We start from the raw sequence: 24,899 nt of genomic DNA, 5'->3' as shown, positions 1-24,899 counted from the left end.
GAAAGCAGATCCCAGGCAGGGTGTGAACACTGAACAAATTCCCTCTCACAGGAACTGCCATACTGGAGCAGAGCAATGGTCCAGCTAAGCCACTATCCCCGCTTCTGCCATGGTGGAGTAGACAGGTGGTCCACCAGCCCTTGTCTACAGGAGCAAACTCTGCAGGTGTAATTCCCCACCAGTGCAGCTCCAGAGCATGGTTTGATACCAGAGTGCTAAAAGCACCCAAGTCCTGTCTATACCACAGTTTCTACTATTGCTTCCATGCTGGAGTTGCATTGGTGGAAAACTGTAGCTACAAAATTCATGAGTGTAGGCAGCCCTTTGGATACTCTGGTATCCTGTCTATGACAGCAGATAGCCTTGGATGCTTCCAAGGGAGGTATAAACCCCCAGAATGCACCTCACTGCACAATGGGAAGTTTGTCTTCCTAACTCTAGCCAGTGATTAGCTTGTCCCCTGAGGCATAAGGATTTATAGCCCTGATCATTTTATCCTAGTCAGTGTCACTGCAGATACTATTCTTATCTGTATCAATATTTAGTCCTTTTTTCGATCACACTAAGTCATTTGCCTCAGTAATGTCATGTGGCAGTGAGTTCCACAGCTTAATCATAAACAGCGTGAAAAGCTATTTTGCTTTGAGCAGTGTTTTCATTTGTTTTGATTTGTACCATGAGGCAGGGTGAATAAGAGCATGATTACCATTTACCTAGCACTTACCCTACCAGACTGTGAGAATCTTAGCTCTGGCTCTGCCTGACCTGGCTCTTGGTGGTCACATTTTGTGCCAACAATGATGCACAAATGGGTTGAGAGCAGCATGTTCCTACTGAAAGCCAAAGTACAGAGCCTCATCACTTGGTGGCACCAGAGCTGCTTTGGGGTGAAGACATCACCATATGATAGCAGAGTGTTGGAGACTGGTAGCCTGACCCTCAGCTCCAGTGTGGAGATGTCTCCAGGTGGAGAGGTGGAAAAACAGCGAGCAGCTCAAGGCCAGAGGCCTATTGGCAAGGGTGGGTTTCCCCTCCCAAAGGGCACTGAAGGGCATCTCCTCTGGGCCTCCCTGGAGGATAGGATGATTGTTGTGATGAGGGACGGGGAGGGGTAGGAGAAAAGGAGGATTAGGAGAAATGCACCAGCCTACCTTCAGGTGCGGCTTGGGCGATGGGGAATTCTTGGGGCCACCTCCACCCGTGTCTGAGGCCAACAGGATGGGTGTGGGACTAGCACTGGCAGGAGGTTTGGGGAGCAGTTGGCTGGGGCTGGTCTTTAAATTGCTGGCAGAAAAGCTCCTGCTGGTCTGTTGAGCTCCCCCCTGCGCCTCCCCACTGGAGCTGGCCAGCTCACTGGAGGAAGAGAAGGAGGAGTTGGCGGACAGGCTGGCTGGGGCTGCGGGGCTGTCACTGGAGGAGACACTGGTGAGCGGAGTGTCTGCGCAGGAGATCTTGGAAGCAGCCGGCGCATGGACTGTGGGTTCGGAGGAGCTCTTAGGCACTGAAGCCTCATCCAGGTCACCAGCAGCCTTGGCTGAACACTCGGAGTTGATGCTCTCAAGGCTGAGGGCAGGTGACGGGGTGCAGGAGGATGGCTCTGAGTGAGATAGCCTGGAGATAGGGTGGTGAACTACAAAGGAAAGAGAGAGGTCAGAGAGGAACGGGAAGTAACAAATACCTCCACACACACACCAGCCACAGATGGAGGCTGCCAGAGGCACCTTCCGGAGCGAGACCCCTCAGACCCCCACCCTGTGAGGCTGGGTGAGAAGCAAGGATTTGGTAGCACAGAGCCCCTGCCAGCTGGCATAGACATTAGGATTTGCCCTGCCTGCTGGAGAGGTGAAAGCGCCGGGGCTGCCTATCCCTGGCGTCCAAGGGGGATAGAGGCGGGAGTTTTGCGTAGGATGTTCTGGGCACAGAAGTGTGTGGGAGGGACTCACCTAGGGGGGAGGCGCTGGGTGCTCGTGGAGCCGGACGTTTCTTTGTCTTGGGGCTGCTGGTGGGGGTGATGCGGTACCAGGGATGAGTGGGTTTTGTCGTGCTCTCACTCTGATCCTGCTTTGGTGTGCTCTTTGATGTTGCACCTTCCTCCTCCTCCTCCTCAAAGGGGTTGTAGGCTTTGGGCTCCCTGCTGGCAGATCTGCTCTCCCTTTCCCTCCCTTTCCCCTGCTCCTCCTCTTCCTCTGAAGCCCTCGTGGGGGTCTCCTGGCCGTTGCCTGGTGGGGGAGGAGCTGGCTTCCTCTTGGGCTCTGGCTGGACCAACGCAATCCATGGAGGGTCCTTTGGTCTCACAGCAGCTCCCGCTCTAGATGAAGAGAAGAGTGGGGTCAGGGAGGGAGAGGGGATGAGGAGGACGCATAGAAGAGAGAATTCACGACAGGTAAGACATTGCTCATAAGGGGGAAAACGTCAGGCTAAGGCTGCCCCTGCCTTCTCTCTGCAGAGCATTCACCCCAGAGACAGGTTGAGGGTATGACTGGGCATGTGGATTCACAGGCTGGGGAAGCACAAACCTTCCAGCCTCACTAATGAGGCTGGGAACCAGAGATCTGTGCCCTGATTTCACTGTCTGGCAAACAATATTAATTGGCCATTCCCAGGAAATGAGGACTGTCTCCCAACCCCCATTCACACCACAGCAAGAAAGATTAAACCATCTCTCACCGAATCAGCTTAGCAGACATGCTGCTAATGGCTGGGGGCCGTGGAGATCATAAGCAAATGGCTCCAGCCAGCTGGGCTGTTTATTGGGATCTTTGGGCATGCTGGCTGAGCTGGAGAATTGCCCCTCCCCCAGCACGCGTCACTTCTCTTTACACAATGAGTTGGGGAGGGGGATGCAGTGGGGGCAGTTCACTGGATCAGTATTCAGCCAAAAATCAATTCAAGAAAATGTCACAGGTGCCCAACTGCCCCACTGCTCACTGAAGCAGGTGAGATGCTTTTACTTGTTATGTGCCTCAGTTTCTCTCTCTCTGAAATGGGGACAATGATACAGACCAGCCTTTGCAAATCACTTGGAGATCTTTAGACCAAAAGCATTGTACAGATGCAAAGTGTCACCATTACAGCCAGACGCACACAACAGAAACCCCCGCCCAGGAATGTTCCCCAGTGGAACATTCCCCCAGGCAGCCAAGCATTTCCTCCTCTCCAGCTGTTCGGTGTTGCCAATTCAGGGTGGCTTGGAATCCTGAATACATCAATCAAATTTAAAAAATGTTATTAAGATGATGTTTAAAAAAGTGAACAGTACAGAGTTTAAGCATAGAAGTTTCTGGTTATCAGGGAATAACATACAGATTATCAAGGGGTGCAAGTTCCGTTTAAGATCGGATGGTGTAAGAAATACATAATCTGCAATATCCCCGATTGGGGGTAAAAGGTTAACGGGCCAAAGTTCAGACATTGAGATACGAGTACTAAATATGTTGTTTGCCTTTCCACAGCCCCTTTCACTTGAAGATCTCCAAGAGCTTTACAAGTCTTCCTGAATGGCAGACACTGCATTATCTCCCCCAGGTACAGATGGGGAAAGGCTGGCACAAGGAGAGAAGGGACTTGCTCTAGGCCAGTGGTTTCCAAACAGTGGATTGCAGGAAGGTTCAACATGGGTTGTGGGCCCAGTGCAGAGGAGAGGCCCCAAGAGGGTGGCTGGAGGGCAAAGCTGCCCTGCATTCATCCCACAGCAGCAGCTTGTGTCCTACAGGGCTGGGGCCAGTTCCCCACTCCAGGCATGCGGTCTCAGCACCACTCAGCTTTGGCCCAGCTGCTCCTCTGTCATGATAGGGTGGACTGCGACCCCGAGCCACAAATTGCAATATCTGGGGTGGGGAGTTGGGTCCAGCCCCACGGGACAGGAGCCACCATTGGAGAGTGTGTGAGGAACGGGATGTTCTCCAGCCAAGGCCTCCCCTCCACACTGGGCTGGGATTAGGGTCATGGTGCAAGGGCAGATGGAGCTGCTGAGGGTAGCTGGTGCCCCCTCGGTGGGGTGAGGAGGCGGCAAAGGAAACTGGTCTATGATTCTCCCCCACTCCCAGTGGGTGGGTTGCAAAAGAGACCAAATGGAATTGGTGGGTAGGCTCAGTAAAATGTCTGGGAAGCTCTGCTCTAGCCCTGCACTGAGTCCCAGCCCGGAACAGAACTGGGGTCTCCCCAGACCTTAGCCACAAGGCCCTCCCTCCCCACAGCCAGCTGATCAGCCGGGCAGGGTGGGGCTGGAAGGAGAGGTCATGAGTTAACCACACGCACAATCCCTTCTGTTCTATATGGTTTCAGGGCAAGCCAAAGGACCTACCGATCTGAGGAGGTGGGTCTCCCTCTTGGTTTGGGGACTGGGGGGGCCGGGTTCAGGTACCCTACCTAGACAGGCAATGAGAAAGATACAGGACACACGGTAAGAAAAGCAAAAGGCCATTAGGAAGCAGATGAAAAGCTCGATGGATTTCCTGTTGTCTTCTGGCTGCTCCTGCTCTCTGCAGATCCCACAGCATTTTCCCCCTTGGCACAGGGCTGACAGCCACAGCACGCAGGCCAGATTCCAGCCTGGGTGATCTTGTTAACCAAAACTCACCCCCTGCACCTGCCCTCACTCCTGCAAGCTGTGGAATAGCGCTGGGGAGAGTGGCTGTTAACGCGCCATTGAGACACTATGTCAGGCCCAAATACTGAGTACCACTAGGGCACTAGACCCATCTGCGCTACTCTGCCCCTTCTGGGGACAGCTGGCAGATTGAGGATCAGCGATCAAGACCAAGGTTCGATCAGAGATCTGGCGGTGTCAGTTTGAGAGGGGCTGGGGAAGGGCATCTCTGAGCCTCATCGGGGACAGAGGCTTTGCTGAGCGTAAGCTGCACTGCAATGGGGAAATGGGGACCACCCCACATGCCATTCTTGCACCTTCTTACCGTTCACCAGGCCAGGTACTGGCTCAGAGGCCTCACTCTGCAGGTTGGATCTAGGCCGAGGGACAGGGTGAGAGCTTGGTGGTGACGGGGCTGCTGCGTCTGCGCCCCTCCTTGGGGCAGGGGTGGGACGAGTGTCCTTGAGCCGTCCATCCACTGGGCTGGCTTTGTCCTGGCTGGGCACTGGTGGTTTGCTGGGGAGAGGAGGCCTGGGTGGAGTTTGGGAGCAGGGCTCGGAATGGGGCGTTTCGTTCTCTGCACGGACAGGGGACGCTGCTGTCTCTCCTCCATTGGGCGCGTGGCCCTTCTCCGCTGCACCAGCCTCCTTCTCTCCTGGTAGGTGGCTCTTTGATGCAATTGCCAGGGATGTTTGGATACCGTCCTCTTTCCCCTCCTCCTCCGAGCGGGGGACATCCTCACCCACAGTGGCTGCCCCAGCCTCAGTCCTCTTACCCAGGTGCTGCAAGTCAGGATTGGGCCTGCACTCCGTCCTCCCACTCAGGCCCAGTTTGCTCCGGTGCTGGGTGCACACGAAAGTGCCCAACTCTGGCCCAGGCTTGTAGGATCCAGGGAGTAGTGTGCTGGAACATTCCTTACATCTGCCAGCGAGAGACACAAACTGTCCTGAGAGGGTGGGGAAAGGGCCTTCTACAAGAGGGGAGATTTAAAAGGCTGAGGGAGGGAGGAAGGATGGCCATATGGTTAGTGCACTAGACTAGGACTCGGGAGATCGGGGTTCAGTTCCCAACTCTGCCACAGACTCCCTGGGCAAGTCACTCAATCTCTCTTTGCCTCTGTCCATTGTCTATAAAATGGGAATAATAATCCGCTTTTCTTTCACCTTTTACCATATCTAGTTAGACTATAAGCTATTCAGGGCAGAGCCTGTCTCACTCCTTGTCTGAACAGGGCTCTCTTGGCACTACCGTAATACAAATCAGGAATAAGGAAGTTAGCCCTGCTCGGGCTGGTATGTCCTTACTATGTACAATGAGAGCCACAAAGAAAAGCCCACTCCAGCCACAAGAGCTGAGCTGGTTGATTCCTGTTGGTTTCAGTGCAACTGGTGGCTGTAAGATTAATTAGGTGCCAGGGCACTCAGGGCTCTTGTAGTGACATCTGGTTTACCATTGTTTACACTGAAATCTAGAGAAATAAGCTCAAGACTGAGGGAGGATGCAATGAAATTAAAAGGCAGAAAGTTTGAACATGGAGAAAAGAGGCTATTTTTACCTCAATTAACCCATGGAACTCATGGCTGCAGGATATTACTGAGGCGAATCACTCAAAACAGTCAATAAAGAATGAGAAGTTGCTAAAGAGAACATTTGGAGATACAACATGTAGGGTAAAGTTACCAAGGTCTCAATCCTCAGTCTTCAGGGTATGAGACAGCAACAGGTAGAAATCCTCTTCCTACCATCGGACAGTATTGCACAGGGATATGTATTAGAGTTTGTTTTGCCTTCCTCTAAAAGCTCCTGTCATTAGTCACGGCTGCAGACAGGCTCCTGGATTGGCCTATTGGTCTGTTCCAACACCTCAGTGTCAGTGTGCTGACACACACAAACAACATTAATCTGGTGGTAACACTTGGCTGTGGCTACAGGTCAGCTCAGGCAGGGAGGGGTTAATATGGGGCTCAGGGTGGTTTACCTGAAGCACAGGTGGTGGTACAGTTTGCCTGCAGTGTTGAGGGGAGGGGTGGGGTGGGCTGGGGGGTTGCTCTGCGCCTGGGGGTGGTTTACCTAAAGCACTGGCGGTGGTACAGTTTGCCTATGTTGAGGGGCAGGGATGGAGGGTTGCTCTGGGCCTGGGGGTGGCTTACCTGAAGCACTGGCGGTGGTACAGTTTGCCATCGGCCAGGTAGCGCTGAACCAGGTGGACGTGCTGGTGGCAGGCTGCGCAGGTGCTGCTGAGTGTGTTGCGCTGGGATCGCTCCGCCAAGCCTTCGGCAACATCATCCTGAGGCAGAACACAAGGAGAGTGCAGACTGGAGGGGCAGCTATCGAGACAGAGTGTATTTCAAATGGAAGCTCTTTGGGGCAGGGACTGTCTTTTACAAAGCGTCTGTACCACACTCAGCACAACGGGGTCCTAATCCTGACTGGGGCCACGGGCACTACTGCAGTAAAAGAAGAGGGATCTGCTCAGCAGCTGAACTTTGGTGTTACCCCACCCAGAAGAACAGGACAATATAAAGAAATAGCAATTATCTCACCCCCCACATTTAGGTTGCAGCCCACCCCATGCCAGTCCCGGAGAAAGGGCTGTCCCAATCTCCCAGCCCAATCCTCAGGAAGGCTCCCTGAGCCATGTCCCAGCACAGAACGGACATCCTCATCCCCCTTTCTAACCATTGCCCTATCCAGGAGGGGAAGAGGTGAAACAGATATTTCTAACCCCTACCCAATTCAGGGGCTTCAGTCACAGCCCTAGTCCATCCCAGGGAAGAGACATCCCTGCCTGCTGTTGAATCCTGAGGCAGAGTGTTGGGAAGGGAAGGGCAATCCCCTGTCTACACCCATCCCAGTGACTGTGTCTTTACTCCATCATCCCCAAAGGGAAGGGCCTTGGGGTTACACAGGAACCTTTTGCTTCTCAGAGAACCCTCTTGCTTGCACACTGCACTTTCTTCCCCCTCTTCACTGAATGAAGAAGGTGTTGAGCAGCATTTAATTCCCAAGACCTCCAGAGAGAGAGAATTCCTCAAGCTGGACCCTTCTCCCAATGTAATCCACCACAAAGCAAAACACACACCAAAACACACACACACTCACTCACTCTCATGACCCAGAGAATCATAGAATATCAGGGTTGGAAGGGACCTCAGGAGGTCATCTAGTCCAATCCCCTGCTCAAAGCAGGACCAATCCCCAAGTAAATCATCCCAGCCAGGGCTTTGTCAAGCCTGACCTTGGAAACCTCCAAGGAAGGAGATTCCACCACCTCCCTATGTAACCCATTCCAGTGCTTCACCACCCTCCTAGTGAAAAAGTTTTTCCTAACATCCAACCTAAACCTCCCTCACTGCAACTTGAGACCATTACTCCTTGTTCTGTCATCTGCTATCACTGAGAACAGTTTAGATCCTTCCTCTTTGGAATCCCCTTTCAGGTAGTTGAAAGCAGCTATCAAATCCCTCCTCACTCTTCTCTTCTGCAGACTAAACAATCCCAGTTCCCTCAACCTCTCCTCATAAGTCATGTGCTCCAGCCCCCTATCATTTTTGTTGCCCTCCGCTGGACTCTTTCCAATTTTTCCACATCCTTCTTGTAGTGTGGGGCCCAAAACTGGACACAGTACTCCAGATGAGGCCTCACCAATGTCGAATAGAGGGGAATGATCACATCCCTCAATCTGCTGGCAATGCCCCTACTTATACAGCCCAAAATGCCGTTAGCCTTCTTGGCAACAAGGGCACATTGTTGACTCATATCCAGCTTCTCGTCCACTGTAACCCCTAGGTCCTTTTCTGCAGAACTGGTGCCTAGCCATTCGGTCCCTAGTCTGTAGCAATACATGGGATTCTTCTGTCCTAAGTGCAGGACTCTGCACTTGTCCTTGTTGAACCTTATCAGATTTCTTTTGGCCCAATCCTCTAATTTGTCTAGGTCCCTCTGTATCCTATGCCTACCCTCCAGCGTATCTACCTCTCCTCCCAGTTTAGAGTCATCTGCAAACTTGCTGAGGGTGCAATCCACGCCATCCTCCAGATCATTAATGAAGATATTGAACAAAACCGGCCCCAGGACTGACCCTTGGGACACTTCTCTTGATACCAGCTGCCAACTAGACATGGAGCCATTGATCACTACCCGTTGAGCCCGATGATCTAGCCAGCTTTCTATCCACCTTATAGTCCATTCATCCAGCCCATACTTCTTTAACTTGCTGGCAGGAATACTGTGGGAGACCGTATCAAAAGCTTTGCTAAAGTCAAGGAATAACACATCCACTGCTCTCCCCTCATTCACAGAGCCAGTTATCTCATCATAAAAGGCAATTAGGTTAGTCAGGCATGACTTGCCCTTGGTGAATCCATGCTGACTGTTCCTGATCACTTTCCTCTCCAAGTGCTTCAGAATTGATTCCTTGAGGACCTGCTCCATGATTTTCCCAGGGACTGAGGTGAGGCTGACTGGCCTGTAGTTCCCTGGATCCTCCTCCTTCCCTTTTTTAAAGATGGGCACTACATTAACCTTTTTCCAGTCGTCCGGGACTTCCCCCAATCGCCATGAGAATGCAACAGACCGTCTGTTTGGATTCCTCTCATTGTGCCAGATGCTCACTCAGATGCTCCAGTGATGAGTACAGTGCACAGAAAGATGAAAGATGAAGTTAACCTTGCTACAATAGATGAGGTACCTGTGGTGCCGGGGTGCTCTCTGCTGCAGGCAAGGGCTTCTTGGGAGCTGGCAGAGGGGGTGATGTGGCAGCAACCGGGTGCCTCATGGGCGGAGGGACTCTGGCTGGAGAGAGAGAGAGAGAGAGAGAGAATATCTGAGAAAAAGGGGAATCAGCCACCGACAGGAGTGGATGATTCATCCAAAGCACATGGTGTAGAAAAATCATCTGGCCTTGTGACCCAGGATGGGACCTCACCACTTTTTACACCTCAGTACCTGTTCCAGGAAGGAGGGAGAGGAATGGGCTAATGGATTAGCCACAAAACTGATAATCAAGAAGCCCTGCATTCTAATCCCAGCTCTGACGACTCCCTTCTGTGGCCCTGGGCAAATCACTCACCTCCTCTGTGCCTCAGTTTCGCCATCTGTAAAATGGAGATACCACCACTTAACTACCTCACAGGGTGTTGTGATGATCAGCTAGATAATGCTTAAAGCTTGCAAAGCACTGGGTAAGTGCTAAGTATTATTACAGCCCCCTGGGGCTCACGCTCCTGAGTGCAGACCACAGGATATGACAAAACCCCTACCATGACCAGGGCTAACACTCACTAACACCTGGAGGGAGGGGAGCACCTGTAGTCTGTTAACACCTGGACGGAGTCCTCAGATCGGACACAGGGTCTCTCTTGAGAAGGGCTGGTGTGCGTATTAGACAGGAGGAGGTTTACTATAAGCTGTAATGGGCTGGGGGGTTAGATCAGGGGAGTAGAGCTAGGAAGAATGAGTGGGAAGCCCTGCTCCCTACAGGAAAGATGCTCTGTTGGGCAGCTGGCACAAAGCTTCTTATCACTCCAGTTCCCCCTGGCCTTTGTTCACTGTTCAAGTGGGACCAGTGAGAGCCAAGTACCATCCAGGGCACCCTGAAGTACAACAGCACCTGCAGTGGCGACGTCTATCCCCAAAGGAAGTTGGAAACAAGGGAAGTTCTGGGTGCTCTCTCCTCACCAACTTCCTGGCCATGAGACCTACTTGCCCTCCCAGCTGTTGTTGGGCTATGAGAATAGTGATTAACTCAAGCACACTTTCTGTTAACTTAAGGAGGCCAAATCACCCCCGCCCCCACCCAGTCACTTCCTGAAGCGGCACATTCCACAGGAATGCACTGGGTTGGCAAAGGAAGCACTAGGTTGGAAACAGGAAGCTGTGATGAGCTCACTACCCGAGTGGAGAGGGACAGATGACACTGTCACAATGAGAGATTGCAAAAGCATGGTTGAGTTCCCTTAAATGACACAGAGAGGGTCAGGACAGAAGCTGGAAGGATAGGCCGTAGCTCTCACCTTGGTTGGGGCTGGTGAAATGGTTGTAATACTGAGACACGTAGGTCATGATGCTGAGGCAATCGGGGACCCTCATGGAGACCATGTCGTTGGGATCTAGCAGGGCGGGGATCCCCAGCTCCCGCTCTGCCAACTCAAAGGCCTGTGAGAGTTCCAGAGAGGGAGGACAGGAGTTAAAACTGAAGCCCACTGAAAAACCAGGGTGGATAAAAAGCAATGATTTTTTAAAAAAAAATTTAAAAAATCGGATTTTTTTGATAAAATGCTTTTTGAGGAAAAAACCTATCTAAAGATAGTTTTAATTAAGATATGTTATAGCTCAAAGATATCTCAGCATGGAAAAGGGATTATAAATTCTAATTCTATAGTATGAGACAATATATTCACGTAATGTTTAAGAAAAGTTTTGTAAATGAGTTCCAATAGTTCATGGATTAGGGACCCAATTGTATAGGATTCCAGGGGCTTCTGTACAGATTATTTAGGTTAATCTTTCTATCTACCCAATGGGACTCAGTGCTCAGTCTAGAAGATACCATCAGAGATGCTTAGTTTTGCAGTTCTCAAACTGTGGATTTGTGTCTCCAGAGATAACATGCTTGTTAACAGCAAAAATGTTTTTAAACATGTAGAGGAGAGAAATAACAGACCTCAACCCTATTGTCCCTCTGCAAATTTGTGTACACACAGACAATCCCTTACCTCTCTCTAAAAGTGAAAAGTTTCAAAAAGTTCAATGAATAGAAGATTGTTGGGGGTGGAATAGATCTGAACAAGGAGAAGTAGTGTGAAGATAAATGTGAGAAGCAAGGGACATATGCTTGTTTTGTTAAAATATTATGTTTGCTGTTGAAGAAAAATATCCACAATACTTAACATTGTTGTTTTAGTTAAATAAAACAATTTAAATGTCTGTCTGGTGATGTTCTTCTCCTAGTACAGCATGGCAAGAAAATTCTCCAAATATTAATGATTAACCTGTTGAATGGGAGATAGTTCACCTCCCAATGACGTCATAAATAACTGCTTCAATTACTTATGGTAAATGAAATAACCAAACAATCATTCATTTTCTGATATAGCTGTAAAACTAATCTGAAAAGTTTTCAAAATAAATCACTGTTTAAAAATGTATAATGTGTACCTTCTAAAAATGAAACCTACATCTATCTCTGAGTTGTGAAGAATATGTATTAAGGTTATAATAACCAACAAGAATGCACTTTTATGTAGAAATCCATGATTAGATCGAGTCTTCCTGACTAGTGATTTAAATCATGATTTAAATCAATTTGATTTAAATCAAATCCACACTGTGGAAAACGGAGGCTCATGGACATACTTGCACATCAGAGGAAACAAAAAGGAGGGATGGTTAGTGATGGAAGTGCCCTTGTTCTCTTCTCAGTGACCCTCCAGCCATCACCCCTCCCCTCTCCTCTCACCCCTGCTATACCACCCAATGTGCTTGTTCTACCATGTTCCCAACTCTTTCCGGGAAGTCTCCTCAGAGTTATGACCTGAGGGGGGAGAAAGCAAGAAGTTCAGTCTCCAGGGACCATCCTACCAATAACACGGCCCAGTAGCACTACGTGGGACAGTGGTTTCAGCCAGGTGGGCACTTGCCCCACTAGGAATCATGCCAAGATTCCAGTCTCATCTCCAGAGAAGAATGATCTTGTGGTTAAGGCACTGGATGGGGGCTGAGGGTTCAATTCCTGGCCCCATCTGAGACTGCCTGTATGACCTGTGCAAGCCCCGGAATCTGTGTGTGCCTGGGTTCCATTCCCTCTCTGCGAAATGGGGACAACAATACTGCCCTGATTCACAGCAGTGTTATGGGGAATATATCCATTAATATGTGTAGAGTGCGCAGATACTACTGGGATGGCGGGCAGATAAAGTACCTACATGGACAGATAAATTTGTGGTCAAACAGGACATCTGCCAGCCAGGAATAATGAGGCACAGCGCACAGGACATTGGAGAGGCCCTGGAGGTTTTTCGCCTTCCTCTGTAGCATGGGGCATGGGTGACTTGAGGGAGGCTTCTCTGCTCCTTGAAGTCTTTAAACCATGATTTGAGGACTTCAATAGCTCAGACATAGGTGAGGTTTTTCGTAGGAGTGTGTGGGTGAGATTCTGTGGCCTGTGCTGTGCAGGAGGTCGGACTAGATGATCAGAATGGTCCCTTCTGACCTTAGTATCTATGAATCTAGGACATGGTTGGGCTCTGTGGTGCCACCAAAGCTTGCCCAGCAGAGGGAGGTGTTGCCCTCACTGCAGCTAAATGTCTGCGCTTGCTGTTGCTTCTCTGGCAGCAGCCCAGATGTCTGGAGCTGACCAACTGCATCTTTGCCCTGAGATAGGATTGCTGAGGACTGCTACTTTGCCATTCAAGTGTCTCAACCAGGGTTGGCAAAACAAACCCCGAGATAACATAAAGGGGCTCACAAACACTCTACAGGCAGAGCCAAACAGCAGAAGGGCTAAGGGTCTAAGCAGACTGACTGTGGAAGACAGCAGGGCTAGAATCCCATTGTGGGAGCATAGTGTATGGGAAGCTCTGAGATTGAATGAACCCTCAATGTTGTAGCTCAGTTCATGGGAGTCAGCTGCTCCTCTGACTTGTTTTCTTTTGAACCCAAGCCTTCCATGAGCCCTGGTGATGCCTATGTTCCATGGCTCCTTGTCTTTCCAGCTCTCTCCCATGTCAGATATTTTCAGACAATCTCACCATTCCATTCTCACTGGATTCCTGTTTACACTCACTTGGTAGCCACAAGGAGATCCAAGCACATTCCACCACTAACCTCTCAGGCCAAAGGGGAACAAATAAGCATATTTCTCCAACCCCAGTGAGCACCAAACAGTGGGGCTTGCTGGAGGTGATGGGGCGGTGAGGGAACACTGCTTCACTGAAACACTATCATCCCCAGGACACCATATTCAGTCCTGTTCCATGGAGGGCACTCCTGGGATCATGGCTTCTCCTAGAGCAATGGCTCTACCTGGCACCACACCACTTCTGGGACCATCATTTCACTAGAAACTGTGCTGGCCTCAGGAATGTCCCTTCCCTAGGATCATACTGCCCTTTGGGCCACCAATCCCCAGGAACCGCTCCTTCCTCAAGCGTGATACTTCACTAGGAGTTGTGGTTTGTGTGTATCTAGCACCTTTACTGTGCATCCCATCAAACAAAACTTGAAAACATCTACCAGTCGTTTACTTGTCAAGACATGAAAGTCCATCCTGGTGAGAAACCCAGCTCTCCTGCAACCAGCTGGGAAGTATGAGGATGCTGTCCCTAGACCATGCTCAGGGGCTCCATCTTTTATATCAGCCTCTGGCTAGTGTCTGATAGATGTGAAGCTCCTGCTCTGCCATACCTTTAGCTGCGGAGAGACAGGAGCTTTCTCTCTCTTCTTTCTCCTCCAAAGCCTCTTGGCTGCTGTGAAGGAGTAGGGTCTCCACTAATTTAAGACAACCCATGCCTCCTGGCTGTTGCAAGGAAGACAGGGAAGATGTGGGTTGTGAGTTCAATCCTCGAGGGGGCCATTTAGGGATCTGGGGCAAAAATTGGGGATTGGTCCTGCTTTGAGCAGGGGGTTGGACTAGATGACCTCCTGTGGTCACTGATCTTCTACTCTACTCCCAGCCTCTGGTTTTTGGGCCTTCCTCCCCTGTCACTAACTCCAGTGCCTGCCTCTACTGCAAATGCTAGCTTTTCCAAGGAGCGCTGTGAAGCTGACATGAATCTAGACAGCTGCACTGCTGCCCATGAGGTTGGGAACAGCAGCTGTGAAACTAACTGGACTCTGGTTAGCTTCAATCTTGAGCTGTTTGGCAAAGTTCAGAACAGCAGAAACAATGGAGCTGTCAAGATGCCATCACATTGGTTTCCCACTCGGAAAGTTATCTTGGCAACGACAAACTAGAAGCTTATATTTTCTTTAATGGAAGCTTAGAATGTGTGAAAGAAGACACTTTAGGTCCCCTCACTCACCCAGGTAAGCTTCTGCCTTATCCAGAGTGAACAGATTTTTCTAGCCTTGTACAGATGACTGCCACCACATCCCTCAGCCCTCGAGTGCACATTATGCCAACACTGCGTACTCTATCATGTTATTTCCCACGTCCATGATTCCCTTTTTCCCCTCAGTGCAAGGGGGCATCAGGGGAACTCACCAGGTGGTTGTTCTCGTAGACATTGTCCTTGGAGAGTGAATCAAAATCTCTGGAACAAGAAAGCACAGAGGGGTGATATGAGAAAGGGGAGGAATGGCTCTGCAAGACACCACAAACAGGTTCAAGGGACAACCAATATTACAAGGGCATTTCAACAACAAAAAGCCAAACTCCCAGACAAACAAAACCTTTGTGAAAGTAGATTTAAGACTGCAAACAGGGCAAGAGACCATAAGAGAATTTTGCTATTTGAAAAAACACCAAGGGCTGAAAGCCAGGAAATTCAGACTTTATCATCATCATCTGTATTCCAATAGCACCTAAAGGCTTCAGCCAGTATCGAAGCCCCACTGTGATAGAGTAGAATATTTAAGATTACGTATCAAAAAAAACCCCAAACATGAAGAAATACAGAAAAAGTGTCTCAGACTACAACAACTCTGTCCTCATCTCCCCAACACCCTACGCCCCCATCTGACGCAGATGATCAATCAAATACAGTATTGCAGCTAGCTAAAATGTTAAACACTGGATGCCTTCTGATTCAGACAAGAATCTAGGCATCTGGGAACACTTTAAACCCTAGCATACTCTAGCATTTCACATGCAGCTGCAGACAACTTAAATCATAGCCAGTGAAGCATATATGTAGCCTATCTGCAAGGGTTTAAAATATCCTGTGCCAGAGGAGGCCCAACCAGTGTGGAGAGTAAAGGGTTAAAATGGTTGTAAGATTTCCAGTACCTGGTGTGAGGAAAATATAGGATAGGAGTTGCATATGTCTGTGGTGTGCATATGAAGTGTAATGACAGCATCACTTTGTGCTTGTTACAGCACCGTCTAGCTGATGATCTCAGCATTTTATACTAAACAATGAACTCAGCATCACAGCATACCTGTGAGGTAGATAAGTATCATCTCCATTTTACAGATGAGGACACAAGCCCAGAAATTAAAGGTCAGAATGGGCCACTCTTACTTATATTTAGTACTTTAACCCAGGAGGAATCTTACTGGTTGTGGCTACACTAAAAACAAAATGTCCTCATCATTACTGTCCCAGTTTAGCTTCACAACAAAGCTTAATGTAAAGACAGCCAATAAGACTACTCCCAGCATGAGAAAGGATGGAAGAAAGTCCCTCAGTGACTTTCCCAAGGTTGCACAGGAAATCTGTGAGAGAGACTGAAATAAACCCCAGTCACAGTCTCTGACACAGCAAGAATATACTTCCTCTGCTCAGAAGCAAAACATTGGTGTTGCTGTTCTCACCAAAGACCAGTGGAGTTGGAGGCTAGACCCTGGTCAAGCAGGTGGCACATACAGATGTGTCCACACACACCACCATCCCCACCCACATGTATGCTGAGCATTGTACCTTGTAATGGGAGGATGTGGGAATACAAGGGCTGAGTTAAGGTTATTTGATGTATTTTAACTCTTCATTTTCATATTTGGCCTTTTTTTTTCCTATCATCCATAACCTTAACTTTGGATTTACTGGCTCACAGCTGTCTGTGTGGTTTATTTTTAAAGACAAGGGTCCGTACAGGTGTTTTCCCCATAAATATTTATGATCATAACTCAAACTAAAGGGCTTTTTTGGTCTGGGAATTCTTTGTTCGTTCTGTTTTTCTTAAAACAAGAAGATCAGCAACACGAGAGAAGTAACACGAGACCAGAGTGAAGGCTGACTGGAGTATGTTAACTTTGTATCTCCCTTTTCAAAAATAATAACTGTCATTTGAATTTCCTAGCTTTCTTTGTGTACATGATTGGCTTGGAAACTGAGCACTGGTTTTGGTGGAGTTTGTAGCAACCATAGCACTGGCCAATGAGGAGCATCTGAAGCCAGACCAAATACAAAATAATCTTCATCCCTATCCCTAATCTCTTCTGCCAACCCAAAACCACTTTATTCAGACAGGCCCATTCTGCTTGGGTGGGTGAGGTGTGCATGTGGAAAGAAGATGATGATGAGCGTTACCAATGATTGGGAGTGTGAAGACACCAGCTGCTTTGCTAGTAAGGCAGAGTGGAAGGGTCTCAACTTTGATTGTAGAGAATAAATTCCACAAACACTATACTCCACTTGGTCTCCTCCCTCAGATCTACATGGTGAGAAAGTAGCACACAAATGGTGGATAGGTTTCAGCCCATCCCCCTCTTTTCCTGTCCCTCACACTCCTTTCAGAGCTCCATAATATGGCCCTGAGGAGCCCAAGTTCTGCTCCCTGGGGCACACAACAGCACCCAGGGAGGGAATAACTAACACAGATTGGTGTAAAAAAGAAAAGGAGTACTTGTGGCACCTTAGAGACTAACAAAATTATTAGAGCATAAGCTTTCGTGAGCTACAGCTCACTTCATCCTTCCAGTGCATTTGGGTGCTGCAGATCAATAAGCCTCCAGGAAAATACACCCCTTTAGCTTTATTTGGCGACTCCTGGATTGAAATACCAGAATTTATAATTTCACAACTATCTGGCACCTCGCTAAATACATATCACTACTTTGGCATCAGCCTAAGGCAGTCCCATAATACCTGATTCATGGGAATACTGTCCTGATGAATAGTTTGTGTGCATCAGACGAAGTGAGCTGTAGCTCACGAAAGCTTATGCTCAAATAAATTTGTTAGTCTCTAAGGTGCCACAAGTACTCCTTTTCTTTTTGTCCTGATGAAGCATCTGTATTACCATTCCTCATTATTAAATCAGTTTCCTGGAAGACATCCCAGTAGCATGATTGCCCTGATTCAGCAAGTCCCAACAAAGCAGAACACACTTGGAGTCATAATTTCCATGGATATAGCATTTTTCATCCAAAAGTACTTTGCCAATTACATAGATACAGCAGCAGTAGTGGCCTCTGTGGTTTAAGACAGCAGCCAACAAGCCCACAAAATACTGGGAGGCAGGGGGCATTTTGTACAGCAAATACTAGAGCAAACTCCTGTATTTTTCCAAAATACATTGTGGTCTCTTTAATGGCCACACATACCAGGGAGGACTTCAGCTTTTAAGACCCTGCCTGAAAAATCCACACAGCATACTGCATAGAAATCTACCTCTCTCAAATAGAAATAGTTGAGCTGACCCTGCCGGGATTTGAACCGATGACTCGAAGCAGACTAAATATTTCAGATCTGATGTTGCTATGGTGTGTCCCTCCTTCTCCTCTCGTTTTCAGCGTACATCTACTTCTCTCTCTCCACCAAAAATGCCGAGGCCAGACATTGTCCTATTCTTTCAGTGTCTATACCCTGAAAGTCTCCCTCCACAGGCTCCATACAAGGCAGCAGTGCAAGGAAATGCGAAGAGATGTTCATTCTCCCACATACATAGCTGCTTCCTGCTTCACCAAGCTGCAAGGGAAGCCCACTAAATACTTACATTCTGCTTTAGATTTTCAAAGCACTGACCAAGCATTAGCTAATTAATCCCCTCAGCCCCCTGTGAAGTAGGGCTGGATATATTATTCTAGTCTTACAGATGGGGAAAAAGAAGTTAAGTGTCTTGCCCAAGGTCACACTCACAGTCTGTGGCAAAGCCACAAACTGAACTAAAATTTTCAGAATCTCAGTACAGGTCTCAGCCAGGAGACTGACCTTTGTTGCTCATTTTACAGATGGGGAAAACAGGCACAGAGAAACTGAGTGACTTGCCCAAGGTCACAAAACCAGTGAGGGTCAAAACCAGAATTAGAACCCACATCTGCAGGCTCACAGTCCTGTGCCTAGCCCCAGAGACCACAGTACCCCAGCAGCAAATTGCTTAGGCTCATCTTTTTAACACCCCTCTGTTTGGGTGCCCAACTTGAGCTACCTTGGGCCAGATTCTAAACGTGCTGAGCACTTGCAGCTCTCATTGCTTTTTTTAGCCTCTCCTTGCTTCCAAAAGTATTGTCCCATTTGCCTGAAGCTTTCCAGGATAGTGTATCTACACCCAGCAATAAGATCCCACCTGTGGAATTTCAAATTAATTGGACTTGTTTGAGTGGACTTAGGAGAGCAAGCATGGAAACTAGCTTTAATTTCAACAATGGCAAAAGACAGGCTATGGTCTCTGCATAATTTCATGAAAAGGCATCACACCCCTCTTCCCAACAGCTTGGAGGTGAAGGGGAAGAACTTGTCAAGACAAGTACATCTCACCTGGGGGTACAGCAGCTGTTCTGGGCTGAACACTCAGACACCCCATGCAGCAAGAGCATCCAGATAAGAGACAGGCTCGATGCTTTACACATAACTGATAGATAAATAGGAGAGGCACAAACTGAGACACTCTAGAACAAGGAGAAAAGGAGTACTTGTGGCACCTTAGAGACTAACAAATTTATTAGAGCATAAGCTTTCGTGAGCTACAGCTCACTTCATCGGATGCATTTGGTGGAAAAAACAGAGGAGAGATTTATATACACACACACAGAGAACATGAAACAATGGGTTTATCATACACACTGTAAGGAGAGTGATCACTTAAGATAAGCCATCACCAACAGCAGGGGGGGGAAGGAGGAAAACCTTTCATGGTGACAAGCAGGTAGGCTAATTCCAGCAGTTAACAAGAATATCAGAGGAACAGTGGGGGGTGGGGTGGGAGGGAGAAATACCATGGGGAAATAGTTTTACTTTGTGTAATGACTCATCCATTCCCAGTCTCTATTCAAGCCTAAGTTAATTGTATCCAGTTTGCAAATTAATTCCAATTCAGCAGTCTCTCGTTGGAGTCTGTTTTTGAAGCTTTTTTGTTGAAGTATAGCCACTCTTAGGTCTGTGATCGAGTGACCAGAGAGATTGAAGTGTTCTCCAACTGGTTTTTGAATGTTATAATTCTTGACGTCTGATTTGTGTCCATTCATTCTTTTACGTAGAGACTGTCCAGTTTGGCCAATGTACATACCCACCTGCTGAAGTGAAGAAACAGATTGACAGAGCCAGAAGAGTACCCAGAAGTCACCTACTACAGGACAGGCCCAACAAAGAAAACAACAGAACTCCACTAGCCATCACCTTCAGCCCCCAACTAAAACCTCTCCAACGCATCATCAAGGATCTACAACCTATCCTGAAGGACGACCCATCACTCTCACAGATCTTGGGAGACAGACCAGTCCTTGCTTACAGACAGCCCCCCAATCTGAAGCAAATACTCACCAGCAACCACACACCACACAACAGAATCACTAACCCAGGAACCTATCCTTGCAACAAAGCCCGTTGCCAACTCTGTCCACATATCTATTCAGGGGATACCATCATAGGGCCTAATCACATCAGCCACACCATCAGAGGCTCGTTCACCTGTGCATCTACCAATGTGATATATGCCATCGTGTGCCAGCAATGCCCCTCTGCCATGTACATTGGCCAAACTGGACAGTCTCTACGTAAAAGAATGAATGGACACAAATCAGACGTCAAGAATTATAACATTCAAAAACCAGTTGGAGAACACTTCAATCTCTCTGGTCACTCGATCACAGACCTAAGAGTGGCTATACTTCAACAAAAAAGCTTCAAAAACAGACTCCAACGAGAGACTGCTGAATTGGAATTAATTTGCAAACTGGATACAATTAACTTAGGCTTGAATAGAGACTGGGAATGGATGAGTCATTACACAAAGTAAAACTATTTCCCCATGGTATTTCTCCCTCCCACCCCACCCCCCACTGTTCCTCTGATATTCTTGTTAACTGCTGGAATTAGCCTACCTGCTTGTCACCATGAAAGGTTTTCCTCCTTCCCCCCCCTGCTGTTGGTGATGGCTTATCTTAAGTGATCACTCTCCTTACAGTGTGTATGATAAACCCATTGTTTCATGTTCTCTGTGTGTGTGTATATAAATCTCTCCTCTGTTTTTTCCACCAAATGCATCCGATGAAGTGAGCTGTAGCTCACGAAAGCTTATGCTCTAATAAATTTGTTAGTCTCTAAGGTGCCACAAGTACTCCTTTTCTTTTTGCGAATACAGACTAACACGGCTGCTACTCTGAAATCTAGAACAAGGAGAAACCCTAAGGAGCAGAGTGCTGGGTTAGCATTATTACACAGGAGTGAGTTCTATGACTGAGCGCCATCCACCTCAGCACAGCCGCTGCATGCATATGCTGTTTCACACCCTGATGGAGCTGGAACGTGTTAGCATATGAATGCATGTGTATCCAGAACTTCAGGGTCTCTTGGGTTCACACCATTGCAATCGGCATGAGCAGCAGCAGCAGTTGTCTGAAAGCGGGTGGAATGGCCCATCACGTTGGAAGCCCGTTCAACTGTAGTAGAAGGCTATTCACAATTACCAGCCAGATCCTATTACCAAGAGGATTGAAGGTGCTTTATAAATACAATTTAGAAGAACAGGGGGAATGCTTTTGCTCCGCTGTCTGAGAGATTTATTACTTCATATCCTTGAGTTTCCAAATCAAGACATGCTGAAGCAGCTGAAATCAGATGAGATGACACTCACCCTTTGACCACCCCTTGAAAAATCCTTCCTTAACATGCTATGTCCTTGTAAGGCTCTAGGTCTGTCTTTACAATACAGTTCACTCCACTTAACTGAGATGCTCTTAGTTAGGACATCTGCCAGGGAACAGATTTGAGCCCACTGATATTTAAGAGCAATGACTGCTGCTTAAGGGGATGGAAATTCCACTTAATGAGGAAGCCTTCAGATGACTTTGGGGTGCTTACTATAGGGTTTTGGGGATCTCACTTTCATGCTGGCCTTGTTGGTTTGCTTTTCAGCCCCTCAATTGCCAAGATAAATGCAAAAATAAAAAAGGTATGAATTGCTACTCATCCCTGTTTTAGTTTGCGTCTTCCACACTAGTGACCCATGGTGAGCATTGTGCAGGTGACTCCTGCAATAGGCAGGCAATAGACTTGATCTCTAGCCCACCTGTTCAGATAGCGCCTTCTCATGGGTGGTGGATAGAGCCCCCCTTCAGGGGCGCTAGCCCCAGCTCCGCCCCTTCTGCCCGCACCTCCCACCCCCGCAGCCGGAGCCCTGAGACACCCCCCACACACCTGGAGGCATCCCGAGTGCAGCCCCCCGTCAGCCAGAGGAGCCCCGAGCTGGCCAGAGGCCCAAGCGCCACTTCCCCCCCCATTGGCCAGATCCAGGGAGATTACTGATGAACCCAGGGAGCTGGATAACACATACTGCCTCCTCAGCCACCCCGGAACCTGCACGGGGCATAATAAATCAAAAAATTCCCCCCAAAACCCCGCAACTGGGGGTCCAGCAGCCGCAGCAGCGCCAGGGGCCTATTATACCTGTCGCCCATGTGCCTTCTCCTAACTACATGGGCCCGTTCTGTAATAGGATGTGTGCTGCAGCTCCTCAGCCACATTAATATTAAAACAGTGTCTCCTGTTAATTGGGTAGCAATCTTTATTGGAATAGAAGGCTGTCCAGAGGGCACCTAAACAAAAGAGGAGTCTATTGTGCTAAGCAACCTCAGCTGGGGTGGTAAGAAAAATGCCTTGGTTGTGGAAGGAACATGCACTGCTGTATGTCAGATTTAAGAGAAAAGGAAATGCATCCGATGAAGTGAGCTGTAGCTCACGAAAGCTTATGCTCAAATAAATTTGTTAGTCTCTAAGGTGCCACAAGTACTCCTTTTCTTTTTGCGAATACAGACTAACACGGCTGCTACTCTGAAACCAGATTTAAGAGACTTGCCTATGGGTGAGACGAAATGTGTACACTGGGGGTAAGGGGAGAGCATCAGATCACTAGTCGCAGCAAAGACTGGAACAGACAGGTGGTGGATTTCTGAGCTGGCCACAGCATGCAACTTGGGGGAGGAGTGGAAATCATCTCAGCTGCCTATCTGGCTATATGGTTTCTCCAGGAGGAGAGCATCACCCCAGCAACACCATTCCCAAACTCACCTGTCTCTGTCGCTCTCATTAATCTGACAGTCCACCCCCTTCTACCCAAGAGCCTCCTGCAAAAGGAGTGCAGACTGAGAATACAAAATTCCAAGCCAGTAGCATGATGGGAAGCCCTAGTGGCTATTTTCCACTGTCATCACCACTTGTTTCTGGTGTTCAGCGCAGCATTATACTAGTTAAGCCTGCACCTGGCACTTCCCTAACCCAAGATCAGAAAGTCCCCCACTGAAGCAGCATGCCCTCCTCCCTGGCACTTAATCAGGCCAGGAAGAAGCTGAATCAGCACACAACCCTCCTCCACTGAAAAATATGCATACATACAGAATCACAGGAGCCTAGGAAGGACACTTGTTAGGTAACAGTTGTCCATCCCTCATTCCTGGCCAATGCAGGATCATTTCCTACAGCATATTTTCCAGTGCTTTGTCCATACATGCTCTGCATCTATAAACAGTTGCTGGAAAGGAAGAATCTTATTGACTGAGATAGCACTGGAAATTTTCAAAATAAATGCAAAAATGCCTTATGCACTATTCTGTTGGCTATCAGACACAAGCTGCAGTAATACTGTCTAGGCCCATTTTGGGAAGGACAGGATATGGGATGGTATTAGGAACATCACTTCCCATTTACTTCCTACTGTCCTGGTCAGACTATCCTGAAGGATTTGATAGTGACAGTTCCAGAGATGGGGGTTAGGGCTCCTTCCCCAAGCCTCGTTTTTATTTTTATTTATTTTTTCAAATAAGAGAGTAATTTGTCCTGTGATAAGCACAAGGGACTGGGAATCAAGAATTCTGCGTTCTATTCCCAACTCTGACTGGATAACGTGGGCAAGTCACATAACCTCTCTGTGCCTCAGTTTCTCCCTCTGTAGAACGTGGGTAATAATTAACAGATACTCAAAGCTTAATTCATGGGGTTGATAAAATGTTTATCGGATCCATGCATTAAAGACCTTAGACACATGTAATGTATTATTAGTATTAAATTCCAAGGGATGCGGCTGTTCAGATGCAATAAATGTGAAAGAATCACATTTACAGTCCAGGAAATGCTTTAAAGGTGCTCCCACACACAAACACCCAGGAGCCAGGCTCCAAGCATCCCACCCCGCTCCTCGCCCTGCCCCTGCTCCCCCTACTCTCCTTAAATCCCAGGCCTAAAAGACACGCCGTCAAGGCCCTTTGTAAACCCCAGAGGCAGGGGGGGTCCCAGAGCTCCCTACACATCCGGGTGTCAGGGACACCGCCCCTATAGCCCGGGTATGAGGATGGCTCCCCGGTGCCTCTGCCCCATGGAGCTGGGGGGCCCTGGGCCCCTTTTCCTCTAGCCCAGGGCGTTTCTCGGGGGCCCTACCCGTCTGTCCCAGGGTCCCCCCAGTCCCTCAGGGTTCCCCGCCCCGTGGAGGGGCCGGCTCGGGGCTCAGGCGAGCCCGGCGCTGCTGGGCCTGGTGCCGCTCCCGCCCCGGTACTCACAGCAGGTCGGGCCGGTGGCGGTGCAGGATAGCGCAGAAGGCCAGGCCGTCGCGGAAGGAGCTGCTGAGGTCGCGGATCTCCACGCCGGGGTAGCCCTCGCACTGGCGGCGGCACCAGGCCTGCAGGGCGCCCCGGGGACCCGACATCGGGGCAGATCCGGAGGTCAGGGCGCCGCCGCCGGGGGGAGCCGCATGGGGCGGGCAGGGCTCCGCGCTCTCCGGCCCGGGGCGGCGGTTCGGGCCTGGGCGGCTGCCGGGAGCGGCCTGCGGGCTCCTGTCCCTGCGCTCGGCCCCGGCGGACAGGGGGCTCCGCCTGCGGGGCGGGGATCGCCGGGCTCCGGTGCCGCGGCCCCGCTGCGCCCCGTGCCCCGCCGCGGCTCGCGGCTCCCTCTTACCCCCTGCGGGCGCCGGCTGCGCCTCCCTCCCCGCGCCGGGCTCTGCTCAGACCTGTCCCCGCCGCTCCTCCGCCCAGCCCCGCAGCCCGGCTCTGCCTCGGCCCGAGCCGCGGCGGGGAGGGTCCCAGCCTAGCACCGGCCATGGCGCAGGGCCCGGGTGCTCGGCAGAGCCCGGGACGAGGGGGAGTGTCCCACCTTGCCACCCGGTACCTCGTGTCCACTGGCCCTGGGCATGTCCGCTGTCTGAGCACGCCGGGGGTCTCGCAACATGCCATGGGGGGGATGTGCCAAGCGGCTCCCTGACTGCCTGCTATTAGCCACGGAGGGCT

General features: G+C 49.4%; 1 protein-coding gene across 1 annotated transcript in view; it reads right to left on the bottom strand.

Moving 5' to 3' along the window:
* Window positions 1-24,322, bottom strand: part of MICALL1 (MICAL like 1) — a 29,846-nt gene extending 5,524 nt beyond the window's left edge. Inside the window, 10 exon segments of the mRNA XM_038403356.2 lie at window positions 1,152-1,630; window positions 1,944-2,308; window positions 4,304-4,347; window positions 4,349-4,368; window positions 4,914-5,509; window positions 6,739-6,875; window positions 9,279-9,382; window positions 10,603-10,744; window positions 14,793-14,841; window positions 24,177-24,322. Of these exon segments, the coding sequence (XP_038259284.1) occupies window positions 1,152-1,630; window positions 1,944-2,308; window positions 4,304-4,347; window positions 4,349-4,368; window positions 4,914-5,509; window positions 6,739-6,875; window positions 9,279-9,382; window positions 10,603-10,744; window positions 14,793-14,841; window positions 24,177-24,322 (2,082 nt within the window).
* Window positions 24,323-24,899: the final 577 nt, after the last annotated feature.

Source organism: Dermochelys coriacea, chromosome 1 (assembly GCF_009764565.3).
Source record: "Dermochelys coriacea isolate rDerCor1 chromosome 1, rDerCor1.pri.v4, whole genome shotgun sequence".
NCBI lineage: Eukaryota > Metazoa > Chordata > Testudines > Dermochelyidae > Dermochelys > Dermochelys coriacea.
This window is presented reverse-complemented; position numbering and strand designations above follow the sequence as displayed.